The sequence below is a fragment of the Caretta caretta genome, chromosome 2 (assembly GCF_965140235.1).
Source record: "Caretta caretta isolate rCarCar2 chromosome 2, rCarCar1.hap1, whole genome shotgun sequence".
NCBI lineage: Eukaryota > Metazoa > Chordata > Testudines > Cheloniidae > Caretta > Caretta caretta.
The window spans coordinates 193,359,642-193,381,393 of NC_134207.1; the positions used below are offsets into that span (position 1 = coordinate 193,359,642).

Here is a 21,752-nt window from a genome sequence, read left to right on the forward strand (position 1 = left end):
GCTTTATAAAGCTGGGAATATGTCATTCTCCCCATTTCACAAGTGGGATAAATTCAAGCAGACAGGTTAAGCTCTCAGGCCCTGAACCTGCAGATCCCAACTGAATTCAATAGGACTGTGCACAGGTCCAGGGGGTCTACTCATAAAACACAGCAAGCAGGTTTGGGCATATATATTATATTATATTATATACATACACACACACACACACACACACTTTTTTAAAAAAAGTGTCCCCTATATTTGCTTGCCCAGCTCGAGACCCCAAAGCCCAATTTTCAAGGGTGTGGAGCACCAGCTGTTCCAGTTGACATCAGCTGGGGTTGGGGGTTTTGAGCATCTCCAAAAATCAGGCAGTAAGTGGCTCAAATTGGGTGTCAACAATAAAATTGGTGAAAACTTTTGAAAATGTATGCCTTTGTGGTGTGTTCAAGATGACAAAAGTCAGTGAGTGCGAGACTCAGGGGCAGAACCTGGCCTCTCGACTCAAAGGACCCAGTTGCAACCAGATATCATTGCCTCGAGAGTGACAGAGCTGGATTCTCCAGTCTGTTCTGGCCTTTTTGCATCATTCTGCTTGTGGAAGTGAGTTCCCTGCTAGCATAAAGCTGCAGGTGATGGAGCTGGCTCCTGTATTCAGCCGCTGCATTCCCACCTTGGTATAGGGAGCAGGCATGCTGTGGAGAGTGTGTGTACCTCAACTATGCCAATTAGCTACTGACATAAGGTCCCTTTCAATTCTTCTCATGTATTCAGTTGCTGCTTTGGAGATCCTTAAAACAGTTCCTCTTCATTAATTTTTGCAGTATTTGTGTAGTTCCTCTTCGACAGTCATTGTGTGTGTCTGGTAACACTGTAATAAGAGCATTTTAAAGTGTCAGAATATGCAAATGGAAGTATCAAAAATGTGAACTTGAATCTTTCCTACTGAAGTGAGATGTTCTGGCACAATTCACTAACATCATAGATACTTTAACCCAGTAACTGCTAGAGTCATGCTGATCAACCTGTACCTAATCTTGCAATAAGAATTTACCTTTTAACTTTTTTTAAAAAATCTAGGGGTTATCTCCATTAATTTCCTCCCACAAGAATACTTTGATGGATGTTCTCCAGGGTGCAGAAGGATCTTGCTATTTCAGCAGCTTTGTGCCATGACTGTGGAGCTCTGCTTTCTAATACCAGTACGGTCACCATGTTGTTAATTTGCATGACCGCTTATGCAAACTCCCCACACATCACATTTACAGCTCCCTGATTTTCAATGCCTGGGAGCAAGCAGCATGGCCCTTTCAGGAGAGAGATTCCCAGTCTGGAATTTGCTTTCCCCTTTGCTTTTCCCTTTGGTCCAATAAATAGAGCTAGTCAAAATTTTGACATAAAATTACACACACACCCCCCAATTTGGCTACCACCTGTGCGGCCAAAGCACCAGTTTAAGTTTTGTAAACACTGCAAATCCCATTTGGATAGTCAGGCTTTTGCTTGAAATTGCTTGGTGAGGAAAGGTACCTCTTAGGATGGCCCTGACTATTGGTTGGGGACATTGCCATTACTTTTGGTCTGGCTTGGGTTAAAAGGATGGAGTTTATGAACAAACACTTTGTTTTACAACTCTGACCAGACTAGCTGCTCCATAGTGCCAGGGGCATTTATTTCTCCAATTTGACTGTAAGGCACCCTCAAAAAGCTCTTGCTAGTGCATACGCCTATTCAGGGCCCCTCTCCAATCCATGCATAAGACAACTTCCAAAAAGTAGGCCTGAAATTCTGGCCTATGTGTCAGTTTATATGCAGATATATGGTATTTTGTAGGGACTAATGGCTACTGGAGTACAGGTCACCCCAATGTACATACTTCAAAAGGGAGTGACACACACACACACACCCCTTTCTAGTCGCATATTACCTGTGGAAATGTGGAGAATGAAGTGATTAAAAAACTCATTTGCAGAGCAGGTCAACATTTTTTGGATGAAAATTTTCATTTAAAATGGCTTTTGTTCAAAATGAAAAATTGTTCATTTTCAACATTTGTGGGTATGTTTCATATTTAGTGTTTGCTTCTTTTCCATTCTTCCCCTCTGCTCCCAGTCATTTTCAGAAATCCAAAAGTGACTGGAAAAAAATGAAAAAAAAAATCAAAATCAACTTTGAAAGAAAAATAGAGGTTTATTTTTAACCCTACAAAATGAAAACCTGGATATCACAATTATTTTTCCAGTGTTTTGACAAGTTCTAGTCATTTTGAAGACATAAAATTTGCCACAGATTGCTAGTCCATGAGTCTAGTTTTACCAAGGGGATGCTATCCATCATTTTGGGGGTGGGGGGAAGGGGAATATATGTGCGGTAGCTACATAGAGAAGCCAAAAGAATGAATAGGTTTGTAGGCCCAATTAAAGAAAAAAAAAAGAGCACAATAAATCTGCTACAAAATATAGCAACTCGTATTTGATGGTAGATGCAGGCCTGATCAGATTAGGTTTACCCTTCTATATTTTCAACTTGACAGCTAATGGTGCTGGGGTAAGCTACAATAGAGTTTTATTGGCAGTGCAATACAGCTAGTTGCTGGTACAACTAAATAGTAGCTGGCTACCAACTCACTCCCCCAGCACGGCATCTGTCCAAAGGGTTCAGCAGGCTTTCCTTCAGCGGAGAATAGGAGTTTCGGCCTCTCAGTGGAATCTGAATTTCATCAATATAAAAGTATCATTCACCCAAGACCAATATTACAGGTCTTGATTTATAGCCTGATGGTCTGCCTGCATCCCGTATGCCACTGTGGGAGCAATCTAAGTCACGTAACTATAAATCACCTAAACTCCAAATGGTAGCCTGTGTGTCTCTTACACAGAGCAAGGATATCAAAAGCCATTCAATGAACACAGCTAACCACGCAGTAGGATTAAGAACAGCTCAAATGATTTCATTTAATAAATATAATCAAATAATACAGAAATATTAAACTTTAAATGTTAATACTTTCCAATACACCAGGTCCCTGGAAAGCTGCTGTTAGTCAGTGTCATACCAATAAGAACTCTAGTAATTTCCTCAAACAGATTCCAGCCGCCAATCACCCCAAAAGCATTCAGTCAAGTTGCCCTGGGATTGGTCCCTCCCTTCATGAACAATTCTGGCTCGCCTTGAGAGAGCTCGTCTGACCCAATTTTTTTTTTTTTTCCATTCCTTACCTTGTGCAACTGCTTCAAATCCTTTCAGGTTCTTCAGAGATCTCTCCACTGCAGCGACTGTTTTCCCAATCACGTTGAGCAAAAGATGACTGCATTGCTCTTCTTTATGGAAAGGCCCCGCTAGACATGCTTCATTCACAGGTCTCCATCTCCAACCAGGTATAAATTCTGGTAACTAGTTTGGGTAACACATGCTTCCCAGGAAATTTGCTTCAGATCAGATTACAGAAAAAGCAGGACATTTCATTACAGGATGGAATTTTCAAAAGCATACAAAACTTGGGAACACAAGCTCCATTAAAAGAAGAAAAAAAAATCATCACTGGGACCTCATCTAAGTCACTTGTGTGTTTTTGAAAATCCCACCCATAAACAATAGTGCCACTTCAATCCCTTTTCACATGCAATCTGATAAATATTCCATTCCATTTTCCTCCACCCAATTCTTCCTGGGAGAGTGGAAGACAAGGAGGCCCTGTGCTCCTAGCATTTACATCAATTAAAATAAGAATATTTCTTTATCATATCCTAGACCAGCGGTTCTCAAACCTTGCGTCAGGACCCCAAAGTGGGTCGCAATCATTTTAATGAGATCACCAAGGCTGGCGTTACACTTGCTGGGGCTGAAGCCTGAGCCCCACCCCCCAGGGCCAAAGCCCAAAGGCTTCAGTCCCAGATGGTGGGGCTCTGGTTACAGGCCTCCCGCCTGGGGCAGACATTCTTGGGCTTCAGCTTTTGCCCCTCCCAGCCCAGGCAGCGAAGCTCGAGTGGGCTAAGGCTTTAGATCCTCCTGGGATCGTGTAGTAATTTTTGTTGTCAGAGGAGAGTTGTGGTGCAACGAAGTTTGAGAAACCTGTCCCAGACAATTAGGCATTGTAAATGTATTCAAGCTACCTAAAGGCCTTTTCTAAGATGGCTTGAGAATCTGCTTTTAGTGTTTTGTACTGTCAAGAGAGCATCTGGGATTTAAACTCCTTCCATTTCTCATGCTCCCGGACAGCAGTGTCTACACTTACCGGCAGAGTGCTCTTCCATCGACTGTGGTACTCCAGCTCTCCAAGAAGAGTCAGGTAAGTCAGCGGGACAGCATCTCGTGTAGACACCGTGGTAAGTTGACCTAAGTTACGTCGACTTCAGTTACGCTACTTTAGTTATGTGGATAATGTAACGTAGGTTGGCTTGATAGTGCCACAGAGGCACTACTGTTCGTCTGTGTGTGCGCATGAGGGAGCGATGTTGCCATGTAGTGGCAGCCTACTAGGGACTTACAGCTGCTCCTACTACTTTTTGAAAGGAGCTCCCTTTGGCTGAATTGGTAGACGCCTATGGTTTGGAACGAAAGCGCCTATGCATGTTAGGGATCCAGACAGTTACTGCTTATGTAGCATACAAATTCATTACAAGGCATTGCTATTAAATGCAAAGCAATCCTTTTGGCTTAATTAAGAAGCAGCATTGACAGAATCAAGCCCCGTCAAGTTCTCTTCAGCCTGAAACACGGAGGCTGTGTCATAAGCCATCAAGGACAATGGGAAGTAAAACAGATGAATTTTGGTCGACAGAAGAGAAAATGGAGTGGAACCTCAGAGCTTTGGTGGAAATGCCAAAAAAAAAACAAAAAAAAACCACACACCCACAAACCCAAAAAAACCCAACAAAAACAATCAACTACAGAGGCAAGGCTAAAACTCCATGCCAGATCTTCAGCTGGCATAAATCAGCATAGCACCATTGCAGTCAATGGATCTTTGCTGAATTGCAACAGCTATGGATCAGGGTCTGGGCCTTGACATTGAATGGATTCATTGCAACCTGGTAGACACAAGGTGACCTCAGGATGGGATAGTGAAGCCCTATTGCAGACATTCTTGTATTGGGGTGAGGGCTAGTAAGATCTCTACAGTTTCAATCAAGAGGTCTGTAGTTTAGCTTCCCTTCTTTTACACTTTAGTGGTGAGAGAAAAAAAAATGTTTACCCTTTGCGTTCATTACTATCTTATATAAATATGCACCACATCGGTTGGGGAACTAGCACTGAACATACACATGTTTGCAAAGCACAGAATCAAGTTCAAGGTCAGAAAGGACTGTCATCGAGTCTGACCCCCTGTATACTACAGGCCACTGCCACCTGGACCCACAAACTAAACCCAACATGTTTGATCTTCTGGGAAAAGGTGCTTGCACAATTTATCGCCTTACATTTGTATAAGTGTTAAGTCAATAGAATGTAATGGTTCAAAAAATTAGGTCCATATCTACTGTAAGCAGTCTTGGTTTTTTACAGACAATTATGTTTAGAGACATTAGGATGCCACTGTGGATATGTGAAGACAATAAGTTAATGTGATGTAACCAATCTGCAAACGTTAGGAAGTTAGCTACAATAGAAAACTAATTAAATTAAAAGGGTTTGTCCACATTTGGGTGAAGGGGTGGCAAAATGGCATTCTAAAAATGAATCTGTTACAAAAAGTGCAGCTAAGCAACACGCACACACGTAGATGTATGTGTCTCACAACAGCAGAGTTTATCAGAACACATAGAGCTTAACACCCAAAGAGATTTTTTTCTGAATACTTGTAAGAACAAATTCAAAGTTCAGCCCTTTGAAGGCCCATTTCAGATGGAGGCCTTGCAGATCTAGGGGCCAGAAACAGCCACCATTACGATGGGTAGTACCTGACTCATCAAGTAGTTCATCTAGTCCTAGGAACATACAAGATGATAGAAATATCAATAGTCCCCTTTAAACTATATCGTTCATCCAGGATGACAGAACTGTGAAGCAAATGTGACTTCATAATAAAACCCCCCCATGCTTGAAAACAAAACCAAACATAATGGAAATGCATTCACAGAATACGTGCCAGCCTCAACACCTACTTTTGTACATCATTTTATTTGTTTTCCAGCCCTCCTTTTATTCCACACATTTTTAGTATTTCAAAAGCCGTATCATAATCTTGCCTGAAGACTCATCTCTCAGGTGGTATCCCATTAACGGATTGAGATCTATTCCACTACACAGCTGCTCGTGCAGAACTGGAAAGAAGCACTTCCCAGTTTCTTTAACCTTAGTTATAAATTAAATTCTTCAAGTACCTTACCCAATAAGACATTAAGTACAGTATAGGCCAAATCCCCTTGATTTCTCTGCAGCAGGCTAATTTACACCCCCAGAGGTCTGACCCTACATGGTTTTACAAAAGCAACATAATTAAGGGCCCATTCCTAGAAATACTCATTTGAATAATTGCAGGATAGAGCCTTAGCTGACCCTTTTCAGAGCCCCAGAAATCCATCAAATTAAGAGGATAAAACCATAGCACCAGATCCTGGTTACACTGAGCCACAGTGTAAATCTTTAATAATTCCACTGACCACCAGAACCAGAAGTGGGTGGGGATGGGGGGCAAGGGGCCATGGCCTCCCCAAACTGCAAGCCTCGGGAAGGTACATAGCGGCGCTGGCAGGGACTATGCTTCGCAGCGGGGGAGTTGCTCACAGTGCTGCAGGGGCCAGACGGCGGCTGGTGGGAAGGGCAGAAGGAGGATGGGCTGTGCAGCTGGTTCCCAGCAAGCTAAGTGCAGCTGCTGGAGAGTAGGAGACAGACTGCACCAGGTGCCAGTGTGCAGGGGGCACTGCAAGAGAGCACAAGAGCTAGGGAAGAAGGGAGCACAGGATGGGAGAAGGGACACTGGAATCCACTTTGCCCTTGCCCCCCCCCACTTCTACAAAAGGTTCCGATGCCCTTGCCACTGAGTTCAGTGGAGTTCTTCTGGACTTCGGTGTAACCAAGATCAGAATCTGGCCCATAGCACACAATTTCTCTTCAGTATAATAGAGTGATACGTGTCCTAGTGATTACCTGCTAACTGTAGTCTTGTCTACTAACAGCCAGTAAAATCTCCGATCCCATAAGGGAGCTCACCTATTAATCAGAGTTAAGCAACCACCTGTTAAAGTGTCCATAGAATTATTAGTCCCTTGGTGGCTGTTATGAACAGGGTTATACTGTATTTCAGGAAACAAAAGGTTTATGTAAAGTATTTAGTTGATGTAAACTGTCCCCACCACCCTCCCTCCTCCATTCCCCACCCATCCTACAGAACCATATACAAGCCTACAGCTTCCAAAACGCAAACAGACCTTAAAACATAGTAATTACTGCTTGCACTACCCACCCACACTCAGCTGTTTTACCCATCGCATCCCTTTTCATCTTCCATCTGTTGCGCCTCCCTTTTAACAGCTTTATGTGTTGCTACTGGGGTAGAGTAAAACCAGATTTTAAACAGCATTGATGCTGCAGTCCTATTCTGCTCAGCCAAAATATGGCGGGGGTGGGGGAAGAACAGAGAGAAAGAGCGTGAGCGAGCTACCCACACATACATTTCACCATGATCTTGGATAATTCTTACAAAACAATTATTTTGACAGATACGAAGAGGAAAGTACTCTTGAAGAGGCTTACAATAATTTAATGAATACTCTTGTACCAAATCCTGTACCTGGGTTACACATACAGCTTTTAAAAAGTTACAATGGCGAAAGATGATGACAATTGTCCATATAGCCATATAATTAATTGTAGTTTAATGCTGCACTTAAATATTCACTGCACAATAGAAAGAGTCAAATCACTACCAAATTACACGCGATTCACTTCCATTCTGCTTTTCAATTATAGGTATTCAGCTTGCAATTTCATTTCTGGAGGTTACTTTCAGGAACAGACAGCTCTTACACCAAATGGAAATAAATGCCACCTAGAGTACACACACAGTAAATGCATAAAATGGGCACTTAGGAATTGGCATGGTCTGGTCCTCTTCAGCCCTCTAAAAAAAACTACAGGACAACAGGTTTTTAAAACCACTGATGTGGTGGGGTGCATGGTAGGACTCGACACATGAGAGAGAGTGGGTTACGTACTACACAAGAGTACATCTGCGAAAGGTCCAAGGAGATTTTTGTTGAAGATGCAGCGGATCCACACCAGATATATTGTGAATGGCTTAATGTTTTCTGAAAAGGTGTGATTCTGGTGTGACAAAATATAAGGCATGTAAGTGTTTTCACCTTGCTCCTGTATCCACACTTCATATTTCACCTCTCTGACCTTCAGATACTTAAGGTTCCAGGGGATCTGCCAAGACACAGAGAGCTTCGCTTCACTAGTACCTTGGACAGAGGCTTGACACTTAGCATCCCTGACCTTGCCAGGATACAGACCACTAGTCCACTTCTGCTTCTTGGGTCCAGGCTTTGATTTCACAGTTTGCCTGATCACTTGGATAAGGGAAGGGATGTCGACTTTTGTATCCTGGTAGACACGGAAAAGCCATTCCGGGTTCCGACAACAGAGGTGCCGTGGAACCTCCTTGCTTTTTATGATGCGTTCCTGCTCTGCCTTGTCCAAGTGAGCAATTCCTCCCTGGTCCCATGGCCTGTCAGGAAAGGTTACAGTGTTTTCCCTATCAGTGTTCTGCCAGGTAATGTACTGGAGATCCATGCCAGGGAGCGTTGACAGTGTTTTGTACGGGGTGTAGTGTTCGGGGTTGATTGCATAAGGAAAGAGCTCCACGACTGTGGCCCCTCTTGGCAGGAAGAGAGACATCACTAATTGGGCTCCATGCATGCTGACCAGCATGGATGCATTGCTGATCAGACGTACAATGTGAGAAAATGAATGGTCCTCTATGGAGACTGTAATGGTTTTCATCTGAAACTCCTGGGCAAGTGCCAAAATTAGTTCTGCCTCATTTAGGATAAGTCTGTTGATTGTTCGACTGAATACTACAATATACTCCTCACTGGCACTTTCTTCCAGGCTGACATTCAGCTTCTCCATCATGAACTTGGTGAAATGCCTGATCTCATTACCAGAAACCAAGATGTTTGCCTTTGGTCCTTGTGGCTGAACAAATCCATATTGGTACCATGTGGTGATTTTGGACAGCCCTACATAAGATTTGGTAAAACAAAGGAGCCTGCCCAGGGTTTTAAGCTGCTCTCTGAGGAGTGGCTGTTTATTACTTAGTAACTTGTAGAGATCGAAGTGCAGGCCTTCACTCCACCCCTCCATGAAGAAGAGTCGTGACTCCAGATCCAAGTCTGGGAACTGCTGCATGGTGTAGAAGATCGGGAGGAGGTCATCGTGGAAGACGTGCATCAAGTTGTCCGGGTTGAATCGGTTGGTGATGAGTGCCACATCAGGCACAAAGACTGGCTTTGGCATGAATTTCAACGCAGCAGCTGGCAGTTCCACAAAGTTGAAGTACTGGGTGTTGTGGTCCTCCACCGAGGAGAGATCAAGCAAGGCAGGTTGGAATCTCCTGGAACCAAGGTTGGGAAGCATAACTGACGCGTTGCTGTGAAAGAAGACAAACTCCTCTGCCTCAGTGGAGTAACAGAGGGACTCAAAGCGGCAGATGCGATCGGTGTGCATCCTGCCTGTGCACACCATCCTGGTACCGTCCTCCACCAGGGCCTGAAGAGCCGCATGGTAGTCAATCTGGACCTGAGAGAGTTCCTGGGACTGGCGAGTGAGGACCAGCTCTTCTTCAAGCACGAAGACGTGCTCTCGCAGCTTGATGTATTTCCAAAGCACAGCTGCAAGGGCAGACACTAGCAGGGTATTAAACACTGCTGCTATGTTCATTCTGCAGCTAGATCCTACCAAGACGACAGGTGGGGAACACAATGGAAAGAGCCAACATCATTAATCCTCTTTGACATGGTGACAGCAAAGTCCTGCGGAAAACAAAACAAAAGAAAGAAGCCATTGGAATCTTTTTTTTTTTAAATTTCTCAGCATTCCACACCCCCCCCCCAGGAAATGGGAGAGAGGTGCAGGTAAGAAACTGTCCAAAACTGAACTCAAAGGCGGGGGGGGGGGGATTTTGAGAAGCTATGAAAAGCAGCTTCCCCTCTTCTTTTAGTTTCTACCATTTAAGTAAAATAAATGGCAAGATGAATTTTGTGCATATGCATTAGGCAATCTAAGCAATTATTTTCATTAGGAATATGCTTCAAACCTAACTTTCTCAAGCTATTTACAATAGGGTAGTTCAGTAGAGAGGACAAATGGCCCAGTGTTTAGAGCACTAGCCTGGAGCTTGAGAGACTTGGGTTCAGTTCTCTGCTTTGCCATGGCCTTCCCCTGTGGTCTTGGGCACGTCACTTGGGACCTTTTCAAAAGGCTTTTAGGTGGAGGGAGCTGATTCCACAGCAGACTCTACAAGCCCACGAGAAGTGACTCCAGCAGGGCTTCTCATCGCTTGAACTCCACAGGTCTGGGGTCGGGGGGGGAGGTGGGAGGAAATGAAGCTGGTTCCTCTCTCCAAAGTATGATCCCATGAGGTCATCTGGCCAGACATTAATGTTGCCTCACACATCATCTGTTACCCCTCCTACACGATGGCTACTGCATGGCCATGAACGGCGTGGGAAGGAAGGCGCAACAACAGCGGCTGATGCAAGAATTATGCCGATATTGGAGAGAGGGGTTAGCAGGGTGGATGTGTAGATGCAAAGAACCTCTGGAGAGTCACACAGCTCTTGGATCCATTGGTAAACAACAGAGCGGGCCAACTTCATCCAAACAAATAAAAGGAAAGAGTGAATGAAAACAATGGTCTGGATCCTCAGCTATGCTGTGCCCACATTGTGCCAGGCCACCAATACAGAGCAGTCAAACAGTAGCATACCCAATCACAAGTCAATTGCCAGGGGATCCCCCAGCAACACAGAGGAGTTGCTCCTACTCCATTCCCCTCCCAGCTTCTGGCATAGGAAGAGTGCCCAGGGCTTGGGGTTACTGACAGCCAGAGTAATTTAGTGCATCCTTGAGGCTGCTCTACCTCATGGCAACATAACACTGGCCCAGAGCACAGCCAGCCCAGGAGGATGGATGGGGCTTCACACTTCCAAATTACACTGTGTTTCTTGGCTGAAGCCTAGGATCGATGGGTCTGAGTTGTCTAGTCCTAAATATCTGCACAGGAGAAAGTTTGGCTCTTTGTTTGAGGGGTCACAGCTGTTTTAAAATGAACACACCCTTGTCCAGCAAGGGCGCAGCTGACTCACACCAGTACAGCTAACCTTTGACATATCTAAAAGAAACATTCCAGGCATTCCTCCCCCACCCCTCCCCAAAAGTGTGACATTTTCAAAGGCATTCAACATTAGCCTAGCTCTGTTCCCATTGAAATTGGCACACTTGAAAATCTGACCCTAAACTCATCTCTATGTGCTTGCTGGTGCAGGGACTCAGTGTTCCCTTTTTCCAATGGCAGAGGTCTTGGCAATTTCCATTTGAGAGGACACCAGCCTCCTTTCATTTAGGTTTGTTATTGGTTTATGTTTGAGCATCAATTACATTATATTCTTTAGGACTTCAATTTATGCACCAATTCATTTGCAGCATTTCTGAGCTCCAATTTTCAGTATGCGTCATATTCACTGTTAATCAGATTGCAAATAAATTGTAACCAAGACCCAGGGGGAATTATTGGAAGGACAATATCTGATTGGTCTCATGTCTGACCAAACCATTTCTAATTTTATTTGTAGGGAGTAGTTTAAACTGATTTTGCTGTAAGTTTAAACTCACAAATGCTTAGGTAAGTCCAATGAATTAGTATTGATCCCTTTGCATTCTAAGCCAGACGTACATTGGTTTTGTTATTTCTATATTGTTGAACTGTGGAAAGAATTGCACGGTAGGTTGATAGCAAACTCAGAATAATATAATAGGCAGACTTAGTATATATGTATGTCTACACATATATACATAGACATACATACACACACGTACACAGACATGCATGCCCACGCACAGGCACACCTTCCCCCCTCCCCCCAAGGGGAATTTGGAAGTTATAGGTAGTCTAAGCTCATTGTTAAGGACGCAGATTGTAGAGGTGATCTTTGGAGATCAAAACAGCAGTTTCAGTTTGGGATCAGCCTTTGCTGGGACCAGAGATGAAGTCCATCTCCTCTGGCAGGTAGACTGAATGAGTATCTAGCTCAGTAAGTGCCAGACAGCAAAAAGCAAAGAAAGATACATTTGATTTTATGAGTCACCAATGGTGGCACCGTTGAAACTTTGACCAAGGCCTTGTTTATGCTCAGAACAGCCCAGGCTCCACCATTAATAGCCATCAATTGGTGTAGCTGCACTGATGCTGACCTGTAAGTGTAGAAAAGGCCACTGAGTTTTGAGGGGAGGGAATAATCCAAGAGCTAGGATCTTACACTTGCAGGTCGATCTACATTTATTTTGTTGATCTACAGTTCTACTTCAGTGCTGGGTATATTGTTTCCAAAGCATGTTTCCCTTTTCTTTTTTCTACTTTGATATTCTGGTAAATAATCTAGCAATAGTATTAGACTATGTAAACAGCCCATCTTTTTAGCTACACGTACACAATGGAAATTGCTTTAATTAGCAATATCAATCCAGCAAAGAAGAAGATAGAGTCCAAGTGACCTCCTTCAAAGCATGCTACTCAGTATATAAAAGGCAGATCTGGAAGAAAGCCTTTAGCTCTGAAGAATTTAAAATGCTAAAAATAAGGGTCAATCTGAGGGCAGCACAAACCTTAACATTGGTTTTTCAGAAGCACTAAGTGTTCAAAACTCCTCCTGAAGTCAACGGGAACTGCTAGTGCTCAGCACCTCTGACAAATAAATCAGGCCTTTAACTTATTTTACTCTAACATGAAAAAAAAAAGGTCAAAGAGTCACCTGAGGTATCAATCTTCAAACACTCCTATACTCATCTAGATCTCAACTGGAAACCCCAAGGTGGAAGGTTGTGTCTCTCACTAAAAACCCGGGAGCCATGCCATCCTCCTTAGAGGAAAAGTCTATTCTAATATTTCTTTATCCTATCAGTCCCCAAGGGACAGCATAAGAACTAGTTTAAGATTGGTTTCTAACTCCATGTCTGAAAAGTGGCCTGGACGGATCTCTTTTACAAATACACAGGTTAAAAATCTGTCATTTTACACATTGTTGCATTAGTGCCTGTACAACTATTGTAGTAAATAACTCTGCTTTTTAACATCCTTTTTACCGGATTTCCTTCCTCCCCTCCCTACAGCAAATCTTTCACTCCTCTGCACTTAGCGGAGGCAAGTGTGTTTTCTTTAGCCATGCAACTTTCAGGGATGGCTGTTAAAAGCCAGCATTGCTGAAGGACTCCATCATCATACTTGTTCCCAGCTGCCTAGAGAGATGCATAAATCCTGGTTCATGCTGTTTGGCGGAAGGCTGCTTTTGCTGGAGGTGAACAAAGAAAAACTGGCCAGAAGCAGGATTTAGGGAGGAAAGAGAAAAAAGTCAGTGGCACAACTGAATTGTGGATTCTGCAATTTTAGGACTTTTCTGGAATGTTTGCTCATTTTCTGCAGGACTGTACCTTTCATTTTCTTCTCTCTTACACGTTCAGTGAACACAGCGCTAGGGGAGATGCTGGATGGATAGCCCTAAGGGCTGAAGTCTTTTGCTCATTCACAGAAAGGTACAGCATAAATAGTGGTAGTGTAAGGTGTCCCATACTGTTTCACGTATGGGCCTCTACCCAGTCAGGATGAGCCACATCCAGGGGAAAGAGGACCAGCCAGCAAGCCTCCAAATCCACTGGCTCCTCAGCCTCTCTCAGTTGTCAGGAGGGTCTTCTGATGTGGATACCTGCCATGAGGAAGTAGATAATTTTGAAATTAACACTTCCCTGTAAGAGAGACAGCCTTCACCATGGAAATAACTTTAGTTACTTAACCTCTCCAAATCCCTTCCTGCGACATGAGAGTTATTTTGCATCTCTCCATCATTGGTGTGTTGGGAGGAAAGTTTAATATCTGCAAGCACTTTGAGCATGAAAAGTGCTATAGACAGGCCAGATGGATTGTTTAATGCCACTCATCCTCAGTTCTTCAAACAGCTCTTCAACCTCGGGGGGAAAATGGGAGCGTAATGGTTCAGAACTGCTTTCCTGCCCCAGCCCTCCCAATCCACCCACCCACCATGGCATCTTTCAGTGCCATGCCCTCAATCTACAGCAGTGGTTCTTACACTTTTTGTATTGGCGACCCCTTTCACACCAAGCCTTTAAGTGTGAACACTCCCCCTTATAAATTAGAAACAGAGAGCAGGGTAATTTTAATTTAACAAGGGCTCGGGGCTGATAGTCCCCACACATGGCCGGGCTCACAACCCCTATGTAACCACCTCACAACCCCCTGAGGGGTCATGACCTGCAGTTTGAGAACCTCTGCTCTACAGAAACATGCATCTCAGTCTCCAAGGATGCTGCAAGGATTGACCAACGTTTGTACAGTGCTTTGAAATGTTCAAGAACTCTCATTCGGCAGCACCGGAAGAAATGACAGCACACAGATTAGAGCCTCGCCAGAAGGAACACTTGTAAAAGCACAGGGAGCCTTCTTGCTGCCAAGCTCAAAGGGCTATGATGCCCCAAAGGAGGCTCCCTGGACGATTCCTGACACAGACAGGTTATTGGAGAGGAGTGGAAGAGAGAGAATCACAACCAGCAGACTGCCCTGGCAGGAAGCTTGATGATGGCTGGGAGCAGCTGATGCCTGGGAGTGTGATGGCTGAGATGGGAAGGTCTGGGTGCAAAGAAAGTGGGATAAGAGAGATTTGCAGAAAAAAAGCTGAGGCGTGGAGCCAAGACACACAGCACACTCAGCACCAGGAGGATTAGAAAGTTGGAGGGGCCTCTCTAGTTTCTGGTAGGAAAGATGAGTGGACAGAGACTGGAAGAAGAGCAGAGACTTGAGGAAGCGCCAACTTGTCTTTGGTTGCTTTAATTTTAGTTAAAATGGCCAATGAGGAGTCACCTACGGGAAGGTGAGCTGCCAGCAGCCTCCCCTTCCCATCCTTTAGCAAGTGGGCTAACTAGTGTTCATGGCTCCCTATCGTCAGAAAACCTCAGTTCAACTATCACTTTTTAGTTAATATTTATTACTGATAAGCAAGTAAACCCTTCAGCAGCTCACGTCTGCTCAGAAAGCGCACATTTCATAGACTTAGAGGCTCTGTCTACACTGCAATTAAACACCTGCGTCTGGCCAGTATCAGATGACTTGGGAATGCAGGGCTCAGGCTACGAGGCTGTTTAATTATGGTGTGGGAATTTGGGCTCAAGCTGGAGCCTAGGCTCTGGGCCCCTCCCCCATCGCAGGGTCCCGGAGCTCAGCTTCCAGCCTGAGCTGGAACATCTACGCCACAGCCCCATAGCCCAAGCTCCAACAGCCTGGGTTAGTTGGCACAGGCCAGAAGCAGATGCTTGGGTATGTCTACGCTGCAATTAGACTATCTTGCAGGATTTTCGTTACCATTATGTAAGATTTGATACAGTAACTAAGTCTCTCTCCATTAATGGGTGCTTATTTCAGAACACCATATATTCATGCTTGAAGCCAGCCTGCTTACAGTAGGTGCTGCCTTGTTCAGCAACACTTTGATGTCTGCTTCAATAAGAGAGGTAGCTGAAACTAGTTATTAAAGGGGCACACTCTTGTCAAAATTAATATATTTTTAAAAAGATCTTATTCATAACATCCATAGATTATTGCAACTGAAAGAATTTTAAAGAGCAGTCTCTCTGCCATGTTTTTATGATTATTTCTTGCCTTTCACTCAGCTTGGACAATAAAAAAAAGTCGACTCAACTCCTGCCGACAAACAGCAGCTACACTGTGCATCTTTTAACAGCATGGCTATAGCGGCACAGCTGTGTCGCTAAAAGGTGCATAGTGTAGACATAGCCTAAATACTTTCCAGGTACATTCAATCTGCATAACAAAGTCTCTAGTAGACTTCACAAGCCTTCTCGTCTCTTCTCTTTCTCCAGTAGAAGAGCTTCTACACACACACAAAGTTGTGAATTCCTGCTTCTTTTATGGTCACAAGGGAAATATCTGGAAGGGCTGGTGAGAAAACAGGACAGAGTCAATAGTTCTTGGTTTTATTCCTAGCCTTGCCACTGACTTCCTGTGTGACCATGCACAAGTCACAAACTCTCTGTGCCTCAGTTTCGTCATCTTATGTACTGTACATAATTACTTATTTAAATCACATGATCAATGTTCATAAACCATTGAGTTATCCAATGAAAGTGTTGTATATTAAGAAATTGATATATTTTGTGAGTAAATTTCTTACTAAAAAGCAGGAAACTACAGATGTGCTGATTTTTTAAAGAAAAAAGCAGCTTTGTAGAACAACTACAAAATCAAGAAGGGACTAAGCCATGTAGTTGAAGTAGCAAATACCATTAATCAAGTCTGCCTTAGAAGAGAAATGTATAAAGCAGAACACCTGAAATTTCAATTCTCAAATGGGATTTTAAAAATAGGGCTATATCAGAAAAGTAATCATCAGAAATGTTTAAAATATTATTTTATAGACACCTCAGTATCACTGACATTCATAAACAAAACAGGTTTATTTTAATTTTAATGCTTCATCTAAATCAAAAACCTTGCTCTATAGGAGATTGCAAACAAGAAGGCAGGTTCTCCATATAACATTTCCTTTTGTTAAATGTTCTCCATTTCAAATATATCTTCACTATGAAAAGGAAAATAAAGTACGCTACAAGGGGGAAAGATTTTTTTCAAAGGCACATATAGCAGTTAGATGCCTAATGCCCATTGGCCCATGCACCTAACTACCAGTTTGCCTTTGGGAAAAAAAATTCCCTCATGTAATCGATTTCTTTCATAGTCATTCAGAGCTGGATAGTAACTTTCAAGTGACTGTATTCTATTGAAATAATATTTATTCATACTGTTCTCTTCTATCAAAATGCCTGGCCTCTAAAAGGGTCAGAAATGCAGTATTGCCAACCCCAAATATTGAAAGTCAGGGTCTAACAAACAAAACAAAAACAAAACATCAGGAGACAGAGTTAAAAATTAAGAAATTTTTAAATAAATTGAGTCTTATTTGTGTTCTGGTTTACAAGCTTTTAGGGGTCCCGTTTTAAAGCTTTTCTCCACAATCAGGAAGGCTGGAAACTTCCACTAACAACAAAAAGCTGAGATTGTCATGTAACCACATGACTTCAGCAGCTGGGGGTTTAAGTAAAACTACTGGCAGGAGAGCTAACAATGCCTCTCTGGGTACATGCCTGGGAGCCTTGGCACTTGAAGACTCACCAACCCAAAAGACTCTTTTAGTTGATGAAGGATAGGTGGAGGAAACTGTTAACAAGAGTTCACACCTGTTAACCTTTACTCACATAAGTAATCCCACTGAAATCAATGGTTCCTCTCACATGAATCAAGCTATATTGGAGCCAATGATGCTAATCAGAAAAAAAGCTGCAGGATCTTTCCCCTGTTTTTTTGTAAGCAACAAGTCTTCATTATCAATAAAAATGCATGTCAGGAAAACCACTAATAAGAAATTTGATAGACAATTATCCATAAATTAAAAAATAACTCCAAGGAAAAAAAGAATTTACTAATCCTGCAAAACTAATATGAATATCCAGAAAGTGTTGATACCAAAATGCACTCAAATATGAATCTCAGTGACTCTGGGTTTTGGTAGCCATTTGTTTCTATAGTCTTCCTCCTCCTCATAAAAGAAACAGCTTGGGTACTGTCTGGATAGAAATTTAAAAGGATAGTACAAAATTGTCTTTATAACAATTAGTATGAGCAGTTCAGGTTTCCCATTTAGCATGGTGTCTGGAACAGTTTCTATGTGCTAGAAATTCTAAACAGGAGCCTAAAATGTTAGCAACCCAGCACAGCCAATAAGAACATTAAAAGCCTTGTAGGTTGACAGGCTATACAGTGACATGTTCTGTAGAGACAGTAAAACTGTCAAGTTGAGAAATTTTTCTTAAGAAGCCCAGAATTCAGTCTATATCAGAAACAGGATTTCCTCCCCACAAATCATTTGTTCCAAAATACTCAAAACAAAAAAAATGCATGAAGGCGGGGATTATAAATTAAATACTGATCACACACACAACCACAGAGGAAAAATTCAGACAAATTAATTCGAACAATGATCTGATACACACATTAAAAAACCCAAGAAGTGCACTATAAAAAGGTGGGCAAACAGAGCAACCTGCAAAACTGAAGTCAGATCCGTATGTGAGCTCAACAGCTAACAGAGAATGATTACAATTAACACTCACCAAAGCAGTACATTAATTCAGAGCATCTGCAACCTCCTTAATCCTTGGAAAAGCGCTATCCCTAACGGATTAGGATTTCAGCACATGCATGCATACCTGATCTGCTATATAAAAGGAAACATTATCCAATGCCTCTCTCTTTCACAAGAAAAAGAAAAATCTTAAATCTATTTCTTGCAGGGGAACCCTCTCTCCAATCTCCCCCCCACCCCTCCCAACAAAAAAAAAATATCTACCAGAGCAGTAACCAGTGCACCAACTGCAGACTGAGCTACCTTTCTCCCCTAGCTGACTCTGAGCATGCTCTGTCTATCAGCAGTGTCCTATCCCTCCAGCTGGCTCACCTCAATTTGTTAGCCTCCCAGAGGTCAGCCTTGCATGCAGGATGATTTGCTGCAGTATTCCTGCAAATTCCCCAAAGGGCAGCCACACTGAAACAAATACAACGGTGCTGTTTTACAAAGCTGAGTATGTTTAGGACACAGACAAAGCTGGGTGGTTTTCCCCTCCCCCCCTTCAGAGCTTGCTTTTAGGTAAATAAATAAATAAAAATAAATAAATAAATAAAGGCTCCACACAAAGAAACAAACAGGGGGGGGGGCGGGGGGGGGGGCAGAAAGAATGCCAATCACCAGAAAAGGAGAAAGCTACTGTAAATGCCTTCTGGCAACTCCCTCAGCAACCTGTAAGAGCTTTCCTAGCTACGAGGGTCAGCGAATGGCTCCGTATAGAACGTGTGACAAGCATACACCTTCAGAGTATAGGGGATCATGTTTTTAAATAAACTCTCTCACAGTGAAAACAGTTTTTGTGGCTACGAAAGTCACAAAATTAAACTGTATTTAATATGAAAACACTGAACAGGGTTCAAGTTAGATAGGAGCAATTGCTGCTCAGTGCACTGGGTGGGGGCAAGCTCAGAGTGATTTTCCTAGCATCTGTCTGCAACTCCACACTTGATGCAGTCCATCAGACTAGTTTAGAAGACTTGTGCCCAGTTTTGATTTGTCAAGTCCCTGATCCTGAATTCAGGTCCAGACCCAAGAGGCCAATTCTGCAAACACCACCGAACAAAATGCTTATGGCTTGGAGTAGTCTCACAGCAACCAATGGAATGACTGAGACTACTCCCAATAGCAAAGCCCCAACCTTACCATGACACGTGCATGCGCGCACATACACACAAGATAAAAATCGTTGCCCTCAGACGAGATGCAGGGTTTCTCTTGCTCCTCGTAAGAATTATTCTAGCTGCTCAAAGGAGAAAGCACAAAGCCCCATCCACATACACAAAATGTGAATAATTAAGGTAAGGGGCATTCTGTTAGAAAAACTCCCAGCTATGAATGGTAGCTGTATGCTACCTGGAGCCCTTTTTTAAATGTGTAGGAAGGGCAGCCCAGGGCAGTCAAGCTAGCATCTCTACAGTTCTTTTTTGACTCATACTATAAATCATTAGGGAGAAGGCTAAATGGATTTATGCTACCTATACACTGGATCATACTGTAATTTCAGACTTTGGATTTATACCAATTGGAACTATTAACTAATTGGCCAATACTAGCATAATGGTCTCCAGGAGCACCGCATGCCCTGATTTGGATCGGATCCTGTAAACCCTCATGTACGTACATAATACTACTGCACAGTCCAATTGAACTTAAAGAGACTACTCGTATTTGTAATGTTACATGTGAAAGTATTTGCAGGATTAAGACCTGAGTTTGCTTCTGATCTAGGGGGGTTGAGTGTGATTTTTTGGAATATTAAAAGACAAATAAAAACCAAATAAGCAAGGGGGAGGGAACCACACCAACCAACCTAAATATTCTATAAAACTGACACAGGATCTTAACAAAGCAAGACCTTCAAAGTAAGTCTGATGACAAGATGACCAGAATCTAATGGAAATACCATTCCTGAGGCACAGATTAAAACATATGGTTTCTGATGCGCTGCTTTTCTGTCTTAGCATTCCCATACAGAACAAGCAAAAACGATCTTGCAAACAGAGTGAGACTGCCCAGAGTCACCTTTCTGTCTTTAACTCACCTCACTGTACATTGGCAATGCAAGGGCCAGAGGTAGTAGGACAGTGTGTTGTGGGTCAGGATAGGAGCTTATAGTCAGCCCATACGGAGCTTCAAAGTTTTAACTACACATGGAAACAGCTATATCTATCTCAGGCCTGCCTCTACTGGAGTCAACATGACCCACAATTCTACAGTCCTTGCACACGCAAGACTTTCAAGGCCCAATCTAAAGCCCACTGAAGTCAATTGGAGTCTTTTCACTGATTTTACAGGTCTTCAGATCAGCCCCTTAATTATTTCAATGGGAACTTTGGTTTCCGAAGACAGCACCTCCTTTGTCAGCTTTTTTGAAGAAGTCTCCTACTACAGGACAGGCCCAGCAAAGAAAATAACAGAACGCCACTAGCCATCACTTTCATCCCCCAACTAAAACCGCTCCAACGCATCATCAAGGATCTACAACCTATCCTGAAGGATGACCCATCACTCTCATAGATCTTGGGAGACAGGCCAGTCCTTGCTTACAGACAGCCCCCCAACCTGAAGCAAATACTCACCAGCAACCACAGACCACACAACAGAATCACTAACCCAGGAACCTATCCTTGCAATGAAGCCCATTGCCAACAGTGTCCACTGTCTATTCAGGGGACACCATCAAGGGGCCTAATCACATCAGCCACACTATCAGAGGCTCGTTCACCTGCACATCTACCAATGTGATATATGCCATCATGTGCCAGCAATATCCCTCTGCCATGTACATTGGTCAACCTGGACAGTCTCTACGTAAAAGAATAAATGGACACAAATCAGATGTCAAGAATTATAACATTAAAAAACCAGTTGGAGAACACTTCAATCTCTTTGGTCACTCAATTACAGACTAAAAGTTGCAATTCTTCAACAAAAAAACTTCAAAAACAGACTCCAACGAGAGACTGCTGAATTGGAATTAAATTTGGAAACTGGATACAATTAACTTAGGCTTGAATAGAGACTGGGAGTGGATGGGTCATTACACAAAGTAAAACTACTTCCCCTTGTTTATTCCCCCCCCCCCCCACTGTTCCTCGGACGTTCTTGTCAACTGCTGGAAATGGACCACCTTGATTATCACTACAAAAGGTTCTCCCTCCCCCCCCCCACCTGCCGGTAATAGCTCATCTTAAGTGATCACACTCGTTACAGTGTGTATGGTAACACCGATTGTTTCGTGTTCTCTGTGTATATAAATCTCCCCACTGTATTTTCCACTGAATGCATCAGATGAAGTGAGCTGTAGCTCACAAAAGGTTATGCTCAAATAAATTGGTTAGTCTA

The 21,752-nt window shown here is 43.0% G+C and overlaps 1 protein-coding gene and 1 long non-coding RNA gene across 7 annotated transcripts in view; both read right to left on the reverse strand.

Annotated features, from left to right (window-relative positions):
* Nucleotides 1-212: 212 nt before the first annotated feature.
* On the reverse strand, nt 213-7,267 carry LOC125631670 (uncharacterized). Its single transcript, XR_007355007.2, has 3 exons — nt 3,201-7,267; nt 1,910-2,118; nt 213-853 (listed from the first exon to the last, which is right to left on the reverse strand). It is a non-coding gene; the product is annotated as an uncharacterized LOC125631670 (long non-coding RNA).
* A 401-nt stretch (nt 7,268-7,668) lies between these two features.
* POMGNT2 (protein O-linked mannose N-acetylglucosaminyltransferase 2 (beta 1,4-)) overlaps nt 7,669-21,752 on the reverse strand; it is a 41,674-nt gene continuing 27,590 nt past the window's right edge. For 2 of the 6 annotated variants that reach the window (XM_048838704.2, XM_048838703.2), the window contains 2 exons: nt 13,633-13,904; nt 7,669-9,959 (listed from right to left, as the gene is read on the reverse strand). In XM_048838704.2, coding sequence (XP_048694661.2) covers nt 8,131-9,867 — 1,737 coding nt within the window. In that variant the 5' untranslated portion in view covers nt 9,868-9,959; nt 13,633-13,904 and the 3' untranslated portion in view covers nt 7,669-8,130. Of the gene's footprint in view, nt 9,960-13,632; nt 13,905-18,396; nt 18,599-21,752 lie in introns of those variants that run through there. The other 4 variants (XM_048838702.2, XM_048838707.2, XM_048838701.2 and 1 more) reach the window with 3 other exon arrangements.